Source organism: Scophthalmus maximus, chromosome 12 (genome assembly GCF_022379125.1).
Source record: "Scophthalmus maximus strain ysfricsl-2021 chromosome 12, ASM2237912v1, whole genome shotgun sequence".
NCBI classification, from domain to species: domain Eukaryota; kingdom Metazoa; phylum Chordata; class Actinopteri; order Pleuronectiformes; family Scophthalmidae; genus Scophthalmus; species Scophthalmus maximus.
Window position 1 is genome coordinate 10651236 of NC_061526.1, and position 15149 is coordinate 10666384.

The window sequence follows — 15149 nt, forward strand, 5'->3', positions numbered from 1 at the left end:
AACACAAGTTCATGTTTTGTTTTTAGACTAGGTCTCACCGGTGGGCGTAGATGCATGACTTGGGCTGTTACACGAGGGTCCAACCCGAACTCTACCTTCCCCAGCTGGGTCTCGCTGAGGGAGAAGGAGTCCATGAAGGCCTGTGCGATGACCGACAGGCAGCCATCCAGCTGGGGACTCTTCTCCATGTCGAAAACAAACTGGGGGTTTTTCAGGATGTTAACCCAGAAGCGCAGAGGTAAACTGCAGAGAAACGCAAAAGAGGTCAAGACCTCAGGAGACCGGCTGCCCCCCCCCCCCCCCCCCCAGTTTCAGAAGACCCAGTCTTACCTGTTGGTCTTCCAGATGTGCAGGACATCTGGGTCGACGATCTTCATGTTGTCCGCCTGAGCGTCCAGAAAGTCAAAAAAGTATTTGACAGCGTGCGGCGCTCGGCTGTGCGGCGTCTCCCAGATGGACTTGAACAAGTTCTCCACGGACGAATGCACTGCCACCTGAGAGACAGAGAGGTTGGTCATCTCTGCTGTTCACTGAATTACTAATGGTAGCAGCAACTAAAGACAAGTTTCAAATTGAGTTTGAATCTGAATTTACAACATTCTCTCTCCGCAACTCTGAACTGTCACTTATTAATGTCCTGTCAAACAAGGGAAGATCAAAGTGAAGCTTCTTACTTTCTTTTGTAAGCTGCAAAACAAACGACCCTTCACCAAAACAGCAAAGCAAGTGATGCTGCGGGAAGTAAAAATAACCCCTGGGACATTCTGGTAATGCTTCTGTTCATGCTGGACAGAGTCTAATGGGGCGACCGGTTCCTCTTGCCTTGGTGGAGAGCAGCTTGGTCAGGTGCACTTCCTTCAGTTTCAACTTCTTCCTCTCAGGGTCCTTGCTCTGGTCCTTGTCTTCGTCGGGATCAATCTGCGGTCCGAGGAGACACTCGTCTCAATCCTTAATGTGGTTTAAACTCAACTTGATGGTTCGCTTGAGCAAACATGAAAACACAAAATGCCTCTTACCAGGTGGAAGTATTTTCCAGAAAAGTTCTCGTCATCTAGAGGAAAAAACAATTAGTCGACCAATCAATTGGTTGATTCCAAAAATGTAACATTTTGATAATTGTATCTATTTATTGCAATAAAAATGTTTAAACATCTGTGATTCAAGTGTCTTCAGAGTCAGGACGTGCTGCTTGTTTCTGAGCTTTCCCCCCTGCTGTTTTGACAGGTAAACTGAATACAATGAAATGAAAAATACAAAAATGAAAGCAAAACATTTGGTAGATGAATTGCTAATGGAAATGATCATGAATGAATGAGCTTCCAAAGTCACTTGTCTAAAGTCTGCATGAAACTAAATGTTTAAACCCACTTGATACTTTCAGAATTATAAAAAACATAATGTCTTTCCTGTCCGCTCTCACCCTTCACGCTTCCCTGGGGGCTCAGAGGAGGATGAATCTTCTTAGAAAGCACTTTGATCGTCGCTCCGTCAGGAACCTGTGGGAGTGAGACAACACAGACGCACAGAAAAGGTCAGCCGGTGGCATTTTTACACTTCCTTCCAAAATGTGTGCCATTTGTTCTTTTGCTGTTCGTACCACACAGACCGCCCGGCTTCGTGGCGGGTTTCTCTCTGTAAAACTGCATTTCGATCGAGTAAGGTATGATTTTGCACAATGTAAATGAAGCTGAACTGAAGTAAACGGTAATGTACATCTGCCTGTGTTCGAAATATTACTGGAGGTTAGCAGTGATAATGAGAGTGAGAAGGGGACACTCGTGCTGTAGTGGATGTTTTTCAGTTTCTGATAAATTGCACGTCAGCAGCTTCCACTATCCAACACAACAGCTCTGCACGAGACGGTGTTAGTGTGATGGACGTTTAGAGAACGTCTGTCACCTTGTAGTGCTGGAGCGTGTTGAGCTGCATCACCTCCCCGACAACCTGGGAGCTCCTGTCCACTTCCTCAAGAGGAACAAAGGATCCGTCCTTCTCAAACTCTGGTGTGAAAACGTATAATAACTGGCATTATTCTTCTTATTGTCAACAATGTTCCAGCTTCCTGTCTGTGGCACGCAGCGCCAAACTCAAACAAATTTTCAAACGAATTTACAATTTGTTTTCATTTCATAATTTCCTAAACCAGCTGTCTAGTAACAATTGCTCAATTAGTACATTTGATAGGGACATTAGGCCCCCATCTGTGGCTTAATACACATTTGATGCAGGATGGTGTTTGTTGACTATAAGACAAATCACATTGAACATAATCTTACCAGTGCACTGTAGTTTAAGTTAGAGCATACTAACATAGTGAGAGAGATGAGACTATGAGATGTCTGCTACTGACCGATACGAACGTCCCTGATGGGAGCGTTGAAGGGGAAACCAAACTTGGCCTTGAAGGTGGACAGGATCTTCTCCTTGACCTGCTCCACTGTGTCACAGCTCAGGCTGCTGACCTCCAGAGGCTCGCTGACCTCCCCATAACTGCCCACTGCAAACAGGACCTTCAGCTTCTGCGAACCACACACACACGGACAAAACTCACATGTCTGTGTATTTGATGATTGTTCATTCACCACAGTCAGAATAAAAACAACTACAACACTCAGACAGTACATGTTTGAATGGTGACGAAAGCTTTATCTCACGAGCACGTGCACACGGCGACACAAACATCACTCTAATACCGCGTAGCTCAGTTTCAGTGAGTCTAAACCTCAGTGAAACCATCGAGTGGACGTGAGGTCAACGAGAGGCTTTCAGAGACCGCTGCTGTGGATTCATGGTTTGCACCATGTAATGGATATAAATGAGCAGCAAAGTGAAATGATGGTACGGTAGATAAAAGCAGTCACGGCTTCTGTGGACTGGGTCGCCGCCGCAGCGGAATGTAAGACAAAAAGCCACCTGAAGATGAAACATCATTTAAGAAAAGGAGAAAATTCAACAGCTTCCCCTTTTTTTTTAAGGTTTTGCAGATGAATGCAGTGATAAACTCGTTGCACAATGGCCGACACAGTCGGTGACTAGCTGGTGAACATAGACCAGCATTTAGCAGCTAAAGTTAAATTCATCAGGTGACTAGAAACTTATGAATGCTAACTTTGCTCCATGTCCGCTGGATGTGTACGAGGGCTAATGTTTGCTACCACACTCACCGTGTTGGCTTGGTGAGGTGATCAATGTGTTCAAGAAGTGTTGGGAGCTACTGATTAACAGGATCCCCTCTGTGTCAGGTTGTTGTTATTCAAATTCTTGTCTCATCTTTCATTTTCATCGTCTTTTTTCATCATTTCACTGTCTTGCATTTCTAGGCTCACAAAGCACGAATCAAAATTATAATTCACATCCTGTTTGTCTGAGTCCGGCGTCATGTACGTCTCTAACGACGCTCTGATCAGCTTGGCGTGTTCACTGATATGTCTAATCTAAGTTCAGAAATGTTCCATTTCCCTGAATTAGAGGTCTTCGACTTTTTGACTCTGACTGCGAGTCACCGCTTCCTCAAACAGGGCTCGGTCACAGCTCCTCTGTGAGATATTTTAAGGTTTAACTTAAGCACAAACAGCACATTCATGTAAATGAAAGAACATTTGAGATATAAAAAAAAGGCTATTGGCTCATGCATGTTGGGGCCCTGTAACATATGATTTATAACTCTTAGAGATACAGTATATACTGTAGCAAAAAGCTGCAGCGTTTGAGCAGGCATAAGAAGAGTAAAATAAAATAAAAGAGTCCATAACACCAGCTCCTTAATACGGTATGACTACTGTAGGTTATTCACCTTTCTCATATATAGTTGATACCGAAACTCATCTCTCACTGTTGTAATAAGACATCTTTCACTCTCGTTTTCAATCTGACTGCGAGCAGATATTTCCTGCCAGTAGGACGAGATGATACTATTTCTACTTTTACTTACCTTTTTACGTCCTCAACAGTCAGTCATTTTGGTGGATAGATTGAATTTATCTAAACACGTTTGCAGTCTGTTTAGAGATGGCTTGTGAAAGTTGTGGGCACTTTAAGTGTTTTAATCGTGCACTTCCATCAGGGAAGCAGTCTTATGCCGTGTTTTTCATTCATTTTTCACGCGGAGTAACGAGTAATACATTTTCTCATTGCTTTTGGGGAGATTCATTCTGCAGCATGACAACGAGCCCGAAGATATACAGAGATGAGGGGTTTTCTTCTGCCTGCAGTTCAGTTGAATGAAGTTAATTGATAAATAAGTAAAATATAGGGGCATTATTTGGTGTTCTTTTGGGCATCTACTTTTTGGGGATTTTGTTGAAAACATCAGGAAACTGTCTCAGAACGTCTCTGTCGTGCAACACGTGGGAAAATAGCTGAGCATTTTTTTTTTTTTTTTTTTTTTACAGATTCTGCTCAGTGTGTTCAAACACTGGTTGGTACAGGAAGAAGTAGTTCAGTATCAGTTGCCGTGCACCGCCATGCTGTCTCCATACTCACAGTGTGACACGCCTGGGAGAGATCACATTGAAACTCTGATGGGTTTACATTTGGTGTGGAGAGAAAAAACATGAGCCACGATTTGGAGACTCTGATTTCATTTATCTAAAACATAGAATCACCTACAGTAGTGAGAAGGGGCGAGTGTTAATGATGTTAAAGCAGGTGTTCAAGCACAACTGACACAGAACAATATGCAAATGTGCAATTTCCTTCCTTCCTGCTGCCCGCGCACACACACGCACGCACTAAAGGACATATTGTTTAGACCCCAACTCAAGTGTATGAAAATGCCCTAAGATATAACAAAGTGTGTGTTTGGGTGTGTGTGTACCAAGGTGCTGAAGTCCTGAGCCTGCCAGAGCAGCCAGTCCTCACTGAGTGTGTACAGAGCCTTCTCCGTCACACAGTCCACGGGCCCTTTTCTGATCTGCTGCGTGAGAGTGCTCACCATCAGGAACAGGTGCTGTCCAACACTCTCCTGCACACGAGCAAAAAACAGGAACTCAGTCGGTCATACGAGCCACAGAAGCCTGTTGTGCAGACGCAAGCTCAGATTGTGACATTTCTGTATTTGGTCCATTCTGGTTCACGCCGGTTAACAAATGCGACAGGGCTTGTGAGAATTTAGTGCAATGCAGAGCTAAAGGTGAATTCATGGTCTTCAGAAATTTGGATTCATTTTTTTTTTTAACTCTCAAACCAATTTTTGTTTCAATATTTCAGTCTCGACCATAGTGGTAGTCTGGCTAAAAGTAGTTGTATAGTTACGGTCACTAAAAGAAAAAAGAAGGGCAACAGACCCGCAGGAAGCCATAGAGACATATGGACATCCAGTTGGTCAACAGTTTCTCCACTGTAGACTCCGTGCGTCGTAGCAACAGTTTGGGCAGAGTGTTGCTTTTCTGCTGCATCAGATCCTTCAGTAGGACCTCCATGGTCTCTGTCAGGTAAGACAGGTTGCTGTGGAGCGCTACAGTTAGCAGGGAAGCCAGTGCACACCTGAAACAACAGAGCAACGTGAGAGAGTAGGCAAGAACTGGATTACAGCAGCATATACGTGACCGTCATAAACACTCACTTGTCTTTGATCGTGAAGCTCTTCTGCTCCTCCAGAGCGTGAACCATAGACGTGAGGAAGTGCTGATCCTGGATCAGCCGGGACATGCCGTGGCAACACTCATCAAGCTGAATCTTCACAGTGTCCTGGTCCCAGGTCAGATACAACAACAACACATCACTGAGCCATCACTGGACAACTGCACGTCGTGACACGAACCACAGCCAGTGTCGAACCTTACCTGACCAATGTCTTTGATACACAGCGCCATCAGAAATTCACTCTGGGAAACAGTAACACAAAAACGCAGCAGTGTTAATCTGGCATGGACCATTTATTTGATGTTTCACAATATGTGGCATCGGTTTGTCTGCGCATCTCTACTGTACCTCAGGAAAAAAGATTCTGGAGGCAAAGTGCTTGTAGTCCAGGAAAGGAATCGCTCCGATGTTCTCCATCAGGTCGGCTTTCTCTGTCTGCAGATCCACAAAACCTGTGGAGGACAATTAAATGACGCTGCTTTTATAAACTACAGACCTGAGTGACAAAGCAGATATATATATATATAAATAAATATATAAATTAATAAATAAATCAATAAATAAATATATTTTTTTATCTGACAGTCATATTTAAGTTAACTTGTGAGGCAAGCATCTGTTTGCAGGCAACAAATACAAAGAGGCAGTGAAAATGGGCGTTGTAATATTTTTTTTTTCAAATACCAAAACTTTTTTCCCCGTTTAACAAAAGTAGTCAGAGTCCTTAAAGCTAAAGCCAAAGTTGATGAATGCTATCTAAACACTAGCAGACATACACGAACATCTGGAGGTCTAATATGCCTACTGTACATGTACAAACTCTTTCTCGACCTTCATGCCAATTTATTCATTTAATAGAGACAGTGTCAGTAGTGTCTTTAGCCGTATTTTGCCAAATATTTGCCAAAATCTTGGAAAATGCAGAGAATGCAGATGTACAGCAGAGGTTATGCAGCAGGACGGACGTTTCTGTTGAGGCTTTGATATGTTTCTCTCTCCACTAGTGCAGGAATCTCTGTTTCCAGAGCTACAGGAGCCAAATCTGTCGCTATTATTGTTCATATATCATTATATTATTGCCCCGTTATTTGTCATCAGAATTAAATGTATTGTTATTATTATTATTATTAGTTGTAGTAGTAGTATTAATTAACAACATCATTACATATATAAGTGTCAGTATTATTTCTCAATCTATTTATGTCTCTTCTCTCCCCCATTTCTCTCCTCTCATAGATAAGGGATGGTGTATGTTGTGATTTGGCGCTGTACAAATAAAATTGAATTGAGTTGAATTATGCAAAACTACCAATTTTTTCACCCATTTAAACTGGTCACCATTGGAATCAATGATCTGAGTCCATAGCCACTGTTAGCCACTAAACACTGAACAAGTCTACCGAGGACAAGAACTTAAATGTGGACCTTCATGTGCGTCTTACAGTTTCAGAACAGAATCTGTGACTGACCTTGTCTGATATCATTCCTGATGTCCAGTTCCAGGTTCTCCATGCGCCTGTTCATCTGAGCAGTGAGCTTCTTCTGTTTGCTCCGGTATACAATCGCCACCGCTGCAAGACAAAGGGCCAAGCCGACAAATGATTTCCCCGTTGGGGTTTGACTTAGAGGCTGGTGCCGGAACAACATGGGTCAAATCCCTCAACCCCACTGTGTGTACTCACTGAAAATAATGCAGGGTATCAGGAGAAGAACAAGCAGCACCCAAAGGAAAGGTAATGAAGATTTAAGGTGCAGCATCACCGTCTTTTCTCCATATTTTATCTGTAAAAAACAAAGTTAACAGATTTTTACAGAACACAAACGCATGTTTACTACTTTGAAAAAAGTAGTTCCTTCAGTAAGTGTATCGAACCCCGTATACCTCTGAAGACTATGATGTCGTGTAGCTTGGTTTATTGAGACTGAGAGACTCACCATTAACTTTTGGAATTCAACATCCTCTGTGCTTTGGATCTCACAGGTGAAAATGTCACTTTCATTGTGGGTTTCTTTGATCTTCATGACGCAGGGGTAATGTATTCCTCTGTTAACGCCCCAAACGGACAATTCTGCTGTCGTCATCTCCAGTTTGTCGGCCTTTTTCTGACATGAGAAACACAAACAAATGCTGACCTCTTACGTACTCACGTCCCGTGTTTGAGAATTAAAAACCAAACACTCATCACCTCTATGGTGATGCGAACACCGCCCCCGGCCGTGATGGATTTGAAGCCGCTGAACTCCGGCTCTGGGTAGTAGGTGATGTTTGTGGAACAGGGTAAGGATTCATTGGCTACTTTCAGAAACACTGTATTGGTAAAAGTCCCCTGTGTGTTTTCAGCTGCAAGTGTGTCGTAGGTGAGGTTCTGCAGTGAATTAAAGGAACATTACGTGTTACATAGGGTATGATATAATCTTCTATATAGCATGACATGTATATTAACATGTTTCGCTCTGCATGTTTGTGCATGTGACAACTATAATGTAACATAGCACAATGTGACATGATTACATAGGATAATGCGGCATCGCATATTCACATATGGTTGGCATGTTGTGATATACTATGACATGTGACATAATTAATGTAAAAGAACAACACAGTGGACCACTGTGATTTGTCTACAGACCCACCTGGTAGTTTTTGTTTTCAGGAAGTCTGACTTCCTGCGGCGCGTGGCTGTGTGTGACCCCTTCCACAAAGTCCAGGTGAGAGCCCATGAGTGTCAGCTTCCTCTTTCCACTACAGGACACAGAGCAGCAGCCAATCAGAGGAGAGGATTCAACTTGGCAATATGTTTGTTTTTTGGCAATCAGGGAACATATTGTGACAAGCCTTAGAAAACCATTTGATAGGCCAGTCACCACGTTGGCATAACCTTTTTTCTTGTGTCTCTTTATTCAGATAATGTCAACACAACATCCCCTATGGGTCTATTAGTGTTGCATGTGTACGTGTTGTGTTACTGTTTGGTATCCTTACTCTGATGTTGCTTTTTGCGAGTCGTAAAAACAGAGGCAGAAGTGCTAGTTTCAGTAACTGCAACTAGAAAAGGGAAGTGGTCTTATGGTGAAAGATGTTGCTTCGGGGAAGTTGCCATCTTTCCCCATCAGATGATCATCAACCTGCAAATGTTTCTCAGTAATCAACGTTGTTACCGAGAAAAAGTCTCAGCAAAATCCAACTCAGTGGTGACAAAGCAGTGCTGGCAGATCCAGAAATAGTCACTGACATTTTTACTGCCCTTGTTGGTAGTAATCAGTGTTGAAAGAGAAGTCTGGAGCAGTTGATAAGGATTTGTTGTTTCTTTCCTTTTCAGTCTGCGTTGCCTCATGTCCCTCCCCATTAAAATGAGCTTCAGACACTAATCCTGGTGATGGTATTCTTTGTTCTATCATCTCAGTAATGATAAAGTGATGATTTACTGATGGCAGCGTGCTACTGTAGGTGTGTTTTTTTGTTCTTGCTCTAACGGAGCTCAGCACTCAATAACCGCTCAGATATTTTAAGCTCCTCCACTTCGTCCTTGACGGTTCAAGCACAGAACCTAATAACATTTTAAAATAGTGACAAAGGTGTGACAGCTGTAGCGGAAGCTCTCGTTCCCAAAAACAAAAATGTTTTGTTCCTTGTATCCATTTTGTCTGATATACATCTATCAGCAGCGTGTGATTAGTTCTTTTAATTTGGAGAAACAGACATTCAACATTTCTCCAACACTTACAGCTGATGGAAATATCATTGTCGGAATAAGATCAGATCTCACACTGTGACAGTTAATCAGTTACATGTGTTTTTCCAATAAACACCTTTGCATTTGAAAGAACCAAGGAATCCAAACACACCTGAGCCAGGTGCTGCGTGGTGCAATGCTGGTGCAGGACGGTGATGACTTGTAGGTGATTTCAGTGCTGCCATGGCAACTGCCGTCTGGGAGGAGAGCACACACTCTGACCACGCCTTTACTTTCTGTACTGGGAATGTGGAACGTCAGACTCACGCCTGTGTTGTTCCAAACAGGAGATCTGACCAGAGCGAGAGATAAACCATTTAATCTCACTGAATTCAACACTCGCATCAGTTTCTGGCTTTAGGAAAGAGAAACCCGTCCATATGCACTGACGGGACAGTCACTGTGGTATTGAGGGAACTGTTAATACTGTCAGCATGTCAGTTCATAATAAGGCTTTCACTTCCCATTAATAATTGCTATCAATTAAATGTCGTAAGCGTAATGTTATTTGTCTGTGACTCACTCTCGTGGTGTGCAGTCTGCGTGCGCCTGCATCCTCACTCCGGCCACATCGCCAAGGTTACGGCCTGACAACACCACGTGGTTTCTGCCGTAGAAAGACACGATGCTGGGAGTGATGGAGGAGATCTCTGGCCTCTGACAGTAAAGCACACACGGAGATAATCATTGTACTGCTTCTACCGACTCTGAACTACTAACACTTAATGTGAATACGGTGAACTTCAGAGGGAAGAATGTATGCGAGAGTCAAGTCTTTTTCGGACTCACAGAAAAGTTCATCCCAGGTACCATCATTTGGCAAACACTGTCCTGCAGGAGGAGGTAGGGGGAATAAACCCAACAGATTTACAAACATCCATTGTAAATGTACTGTTAGCAATGTTGGGATAGCTCAAAAACTGGAAACAGTGGAAAACAGCTAGCAGGGTATATTCCCAACAGCTAAAACGCTGTCTTATTTACATGTATGTGTGTGCAGAAATAGAAAACAAATGTTTGTTTTTATAAATGTCTCAAAATGAATGTGGTGCACAAGCATGTACAAAGACTGTAAAAAGCTTTAGTTAGCTAGATTAAAAACATGAATAATTACATTTCTGACTTCTTGATTTGCCCAGGAACACTTGTTTTGGTTCCAGCCACATCCGGCCCTGATACACTTCTGACACCTGAAGAGAAAACAAATGTCTTAACATATAACAGGCACCGAATGACTGTAGAAATATTGATCCCAACGGCTTAATACATTGACGTAATACATCTTGTATGCTTCCTGGTTATGAAAAGACAACTCCCCCCCCCCCATATTACTGGGACCTGATAATTTCATCAGACTGATCATGTGTTTCAACTTTTCCTTCTATGATCATTGATAGACATAATCTTTTTCACAGTAGGTGTCTTTTATTTCTGGAAACTAGTGGCAGACTTACAGGAGAGAAGTCGGCGGACCACCGAGGTAAGAGCAGTCGATTAGCGTCAGATGTTCCAACAACTGTGTCGTTCCCAGTCTGATTCTCACACTGACTTTCAGGCCTGCCATGCAAACAATAAAATGAACATTGCAGTAAAAATTAGTTCTATGTCATTGTTTTCAATGATGCGTTGTACCAATTTGTCAGCTTGTTAATAGTTGCATATAAATGCAAAGATACTCCACAGAAAGACAGAGATTCTCACAGTTCTGGTTTGACTATAAGGAAACAGCAGCTAATAAATACAAGGCAAATGGTCAGGTGCATGAGTTGGATGTGTTGGCCTGTATATTCAATATAAGTAAACAACTAGTCGCCCCGAGTCTAATTCTTCAGAAATCTTTGTCATGTAGAGTTCAGCAAAATCTGTTTCAATGTGATATAACAATATATAATCAAGCAACGACACAAATTTGTCCGCTGACAGAGTTTTTCATCTATTTGTTGTCTAAAAGTGTTAAGGTCCCTGATTGCCCCTTATTTAATTCACTGGATTATTATATTTAATCAACGCTTACTGACCTTCAGCAGGCAGTGTGCCATTTGTGAGGGTGCAGGTGCATTGTGGGAACTGTGGAGCAAGGCCATTGAGGCTGCAAAGCACACTCGACCTTGCAGAAAATTGACAGGCAAAGTTAGACTGCGCCCTATGGCCCGCAGTCAGGTGCGTCTGGATGTGAAGTGTGATCTGAGAAAGATTCGGGATGTTGAGAGTTTAAAAGACAAATGACTGACAGACACAACTGACTACAGTTCTGACATTGAACTTCATCTCTACCTGGCCAGTCGAGGCCTTTGCAACTCTGTAGGAAACCATTTTCTCTTGGTAATCATCAGCAATGGACACCCAGTCTGAATCTCCACAGTCATCTTCAAATGTGCAACTGGGAAAAGAACAGCATGTAACAACCACACTTATAATTGTTTAAAGATGTGGAAAAAAATATTGTTTAAAGATATCGGATGTTTCCCTCACCTTCTTTTTGAGCCACACCAGATACAGTATGGATCCTCTGCAGACCAACACTCCCGCACATTCGTGTATATGCTGCATTTTGCCACAGGTACACGTCTCATCTAGAACAGAACACACTAACACTTAGCTACACTTTGAAATACAACATTTTACATTGTGGGTAATAAAAACACAATCTGAAAAGAATTTAAAATCCTTGATTGTGCACCACAGCTTATACACAAACAATGCACCCACCTGGTCTCTTAACGGCACATACACATGTTTCAGATCCACCTGATCCAGAAGGAGCTTGGGAAACACTGGGCGGTCGTCGTTGGCTCTGTAGAGCACCGTGGGACAGGAGGTGTGATAGTGCTTATCCACAGCGAGCTGCCAACAAGAATACAGCTGCGGTGATGTTTCTGAGAAACTGAACTGCTGTGTTGTCAAATATTTTTAAAGGCTGAATTAAAAATTGCTGGATCGCAGAAAATAATGCTTTCGACAAATTAGAGGAACTTTACTGATCGAAATACCAAAAAAATGCCATGGACAGGATAATGTCAAAATGTTTATTAAGCTGTTTATGACCCAATGCCTTTTTGTGGTCTGAGATTTAACTAGATCAACTACAGTAGATTATTTCTAGGACTACATGCTAGGCTTCATAACACTGGCTTAAGTTTTTGCAGTCATAAACAAATCTCAAGGAAAGATCTAAATATGGTTACCTCTTTTTTTCAAAGGCTCAACTATTTCTTAAAACTATTTGCAAGAGTAACGAAAGCATGTTTTCCCCTCAAACATCGCGATTGAGTGCAAAATTTTCATTTTCTTTATTCATTTGACTTTTATCTAACCAGGAAGTCCCTTGACATTAAAATCTATTTTTTATACACCATTTTAAGATTACAAATGTTTATAAATAAAGCAGGACAAGGAACAATTAAGGAAGATTCATTAAATCTTTTTAATTTTACTGCATCATCAGGCAGCGAGATTCAGACAGGTGAGGGCATGTACAGTAACTGAAGAACTTGTTGAGCTTGTTCATTTGTGAAGGAAAAAGTCTCTGTTATCTAATCACTATATCACTAATTTCAGCATAAAGTTGACAAACACAATGATTCATGCATAACATGAATTGCCGCTGCAATCAGTGGCTGTGGTCCAGTCCTCGTATGGGTAAGGCCACGAGCTGACAACCGCCGTCATTATGGTTGCTGAGGAGAACCTTCAGTCCTATTGACGATGCTGTGTTTGCTCTGACACCGCAAAGAGCTCAAACCCACGCGTGGGGGGGGGCTCCCACCATGTTGCCTTACTTAACCATTACACAGGAAATTCTGCAACTGTATTTTGTTCAGCTCGGGGTAAAAGGTTATGAAGAAATGTCATGGTGGTGCCTGCACTCCACATACACCCTCTTTTTTAGGTTCTACCTTAGTGAGTTTCACTCCTCTAGAGATCACCTCTCCTGTCTGCACCCCAGGACATTTATTTCCTCAATGAGTCACAATGAGATGTCATCTTTAAATCAGCCTACTTTGCCACACTACTGTAGAGAATAGCTCTGCTATATTGTTTTTTTTTTTGGCGGAGTGTTGAAAGATTTTTAGTGGGCGTCATTTAAGGAAAACAAACAGAATTATGTATGTCTAATACTTGAACTCACCCTGTTAAATTCTCCTAACTGATCACCATATATTTTCTTATCAGCAGCTACAACATCTTCCCAACATCCTTATCAATAAAAAGCAACTAGCCCTTTTTTTGGCAACAGAGTCCTGTTGTCAGACTTCTGTTCAATTCTTTAATCACGCGAGTGAGCTGTAAATTAAATAAGAACATGTTTTCTTTTTCCATTTATGGATACATATCACTTATAATGCACACACCTTGATGAGCAGCCCGTCTGCCGTCCCGATGAAGAAAACCAACCAGGCCTTCTGCCTAGTTGCCAGCACAGAGGTCATGATGCTCTGCCTGAAGAGCACAGCCTTCGGCCTTAGTGTCTTTGGCTGAGGAACACAGGAAAGAACAGTTGGTAATTATTTGATTAACTTTACTTTGGATTTTACTTGATGACAGACTTACGTTGAAATACATCCACTTTCATACCACCAGCTATACTCCCACACTGGTCAACAAATATCTGACAGTTTATTATTTTGTCACCGTCTGTATTAAAGCTTAATAAATTGACCTGTTACCGTTTCGAATTTTGACATGCCGATGCTGAAGAAGTCTGGATCTGCATCCTTGGTCCCTCCGGTGAGATCAGCGCTGATGTCAAACACCAGCAGCTCGGTGTTGGTCCGTCCAGCGTCCTCACTGAACACGCCGCTCCACAGCACGGGCTGCGTGCCCGGGATCACCGAGGAGGCCAGCAGCGTGTGACCCCCACCAGCTGCTCCGGAGACCCTGAGAGTCGCACCTCGCAGCGAATGGAGAGTATGGGTCTTGCTTTTTTCGCCCTCAAGCCAAATTAGACGGATTGTGTTATTTTCGCCGCCCACGTTGGCGAGCAGATATATTGTTGAACCGACCTGAAATCCGTCCACAAACCCCACGTCAACTCTACTTTTGATCGAAGGTGTGCTTTGGTCGTCAATGAGAGAAAATATACCTCCTATGTGACGACCATCCGCGTCCTGAAGGTTGACAGTCTGGCAATCGGAGGCGCACTTGTTGGATGCGGCTTGTTGTTTTTGTATCGCGGTCATAATATAAGTGTCGCTTTCTGTTGGACTCTTCTGCACCTTCACCAAGACGGCGACGGACGCGCTGCTGCGCCTCAGTGGTCCCAGCTGGATGCTCTCACTGTAGCGGAGACTAGAGATGTCTGTCAGCTCCAGGACCTCGCAGTGGCCACACTCGTCGCTGGTCACCCCGCAGCTGATCACAACCCCGTCCTCGACAACTGGCAACAAGACGTTGACTCTGAAAGTTGCGTTCCACCAAGACGTTTCATTAACCCGGTAAAAATGGACTTTGCCAGCCTGCAAGACTCCTCTCTGGGTCACGCTCCGGACCGGGGTCAGGTCCTGGCTCAGCTGGTACAGCCGCTCGTCTGTGGCGACGTAAACCGTGTTGGTGGCCACGGCGAAGTGGTGGATGTCTCCATCAAAGGTGAAGCCGCCATCGTCCGCCCGACACCGACCCGCCTCTCCCCAGAGAATAAAGAGCAGACCAGGCAGCAGGATCATTTTGTAGCAGCGGTGGCAGCCTCGACTGGCGAATACCTCACACACGGATTGCCTGCATGATGGATGGCACACTGTACACACTCCGCCACTGTGTTACCAGAGTCGCGCTTAAAGGCGCCGCGCATCTCTATCGAAAAGAGAAGTGCAGAAAGTGGGAGGAGGGGGCGCC

The 15149-nt window shown here is 43.2% G+C and overlaps 1 protein-coding gene across 1 annotated transcript in view; it reads right to left on the reverse strand.

Annotated features, from left to right (window-relative positions):
• The window catches only part of plxnc1 (plexin C1), a 16202-nt gene extending 1078 nt beyond the window's left edge, over positions 1–15124 (reverse strand). The window contains exons 1-28 of the mRNA XM_035610999.2: positions 13985–15124; positions 13670–13792; positions 12027–12161; positions 11790–11890; positions 11592–11697; positions 11336–11501; positions 10772–10874; positions 10432–10507; positions 10107–10148; positions 9841–9974; positions 9430–9609; positions 8218–8326; positions 7770–7949; positions 7519–7686; positions 7266–7365; positions 7053–7154; positions 5932–6035; positions 5784–5825; positions 5564–5688; positions 5286–5484; positions 4817–4963; positions 2351–2519; positions 1900–2000; positions 1421–1496; positions 1017–1051; positions 823–918; positions 331–494; positions 96–243 (exon numbers count right to left, since the gene is read on the reverse strand). Coding sequence (XP_035466892.2) covers positions 96–243; positions 331–494; positions 823–918; positions 1017–1051; positions 1421–1496; positions 1900–2000; positions 2351–2519; positions 4817–4963; positions 5286–5484; positions 5564–5688; positions 5784–5825; positions 5932–6035; positions 7053–7154; positions 7266–7365; positions 7519–7686; positions 7770–7949; positions 8218–8326; positions 9430–9609; positions 9841–9974; positions 10107–10148; positions 10432–10507; positions 10772–10874; positions 11336–11501; positions 11592–11697; positions 11790–11890; positions 12027–12161; positions 13670–13792; positions 13985–14980 — 4227 coding nt within the window. The 5' untranslated portion in view covers positions 14981–15124. The remainder of the gene's footprint in view (positions 1–95; positions 244–330; positions 495–822; positions 919–1016; positions 1052–1420; positions 1497–1899; positions 2001–2350; positions 2520–4816; positions 4964–5285; positions 5485–5563; positions 5689–5783; positions 5826–5931; positions 6036–7052; positions 7155–7265; positions 7366–7518; positions 7687–7769; positions 7950–8217; positions 8327–9429; positions 9610–9840; positions 9975–10106; positions 10149–10431; positions 10508–10771; positions 10875–11335; positions 11502–11591; positions 11698–11789; positions 11891–12026; positions 12162–13669; positions 13793–13984) is intronic.
• Positions 15125–15149: the final 25 nt, after the last annotated feature.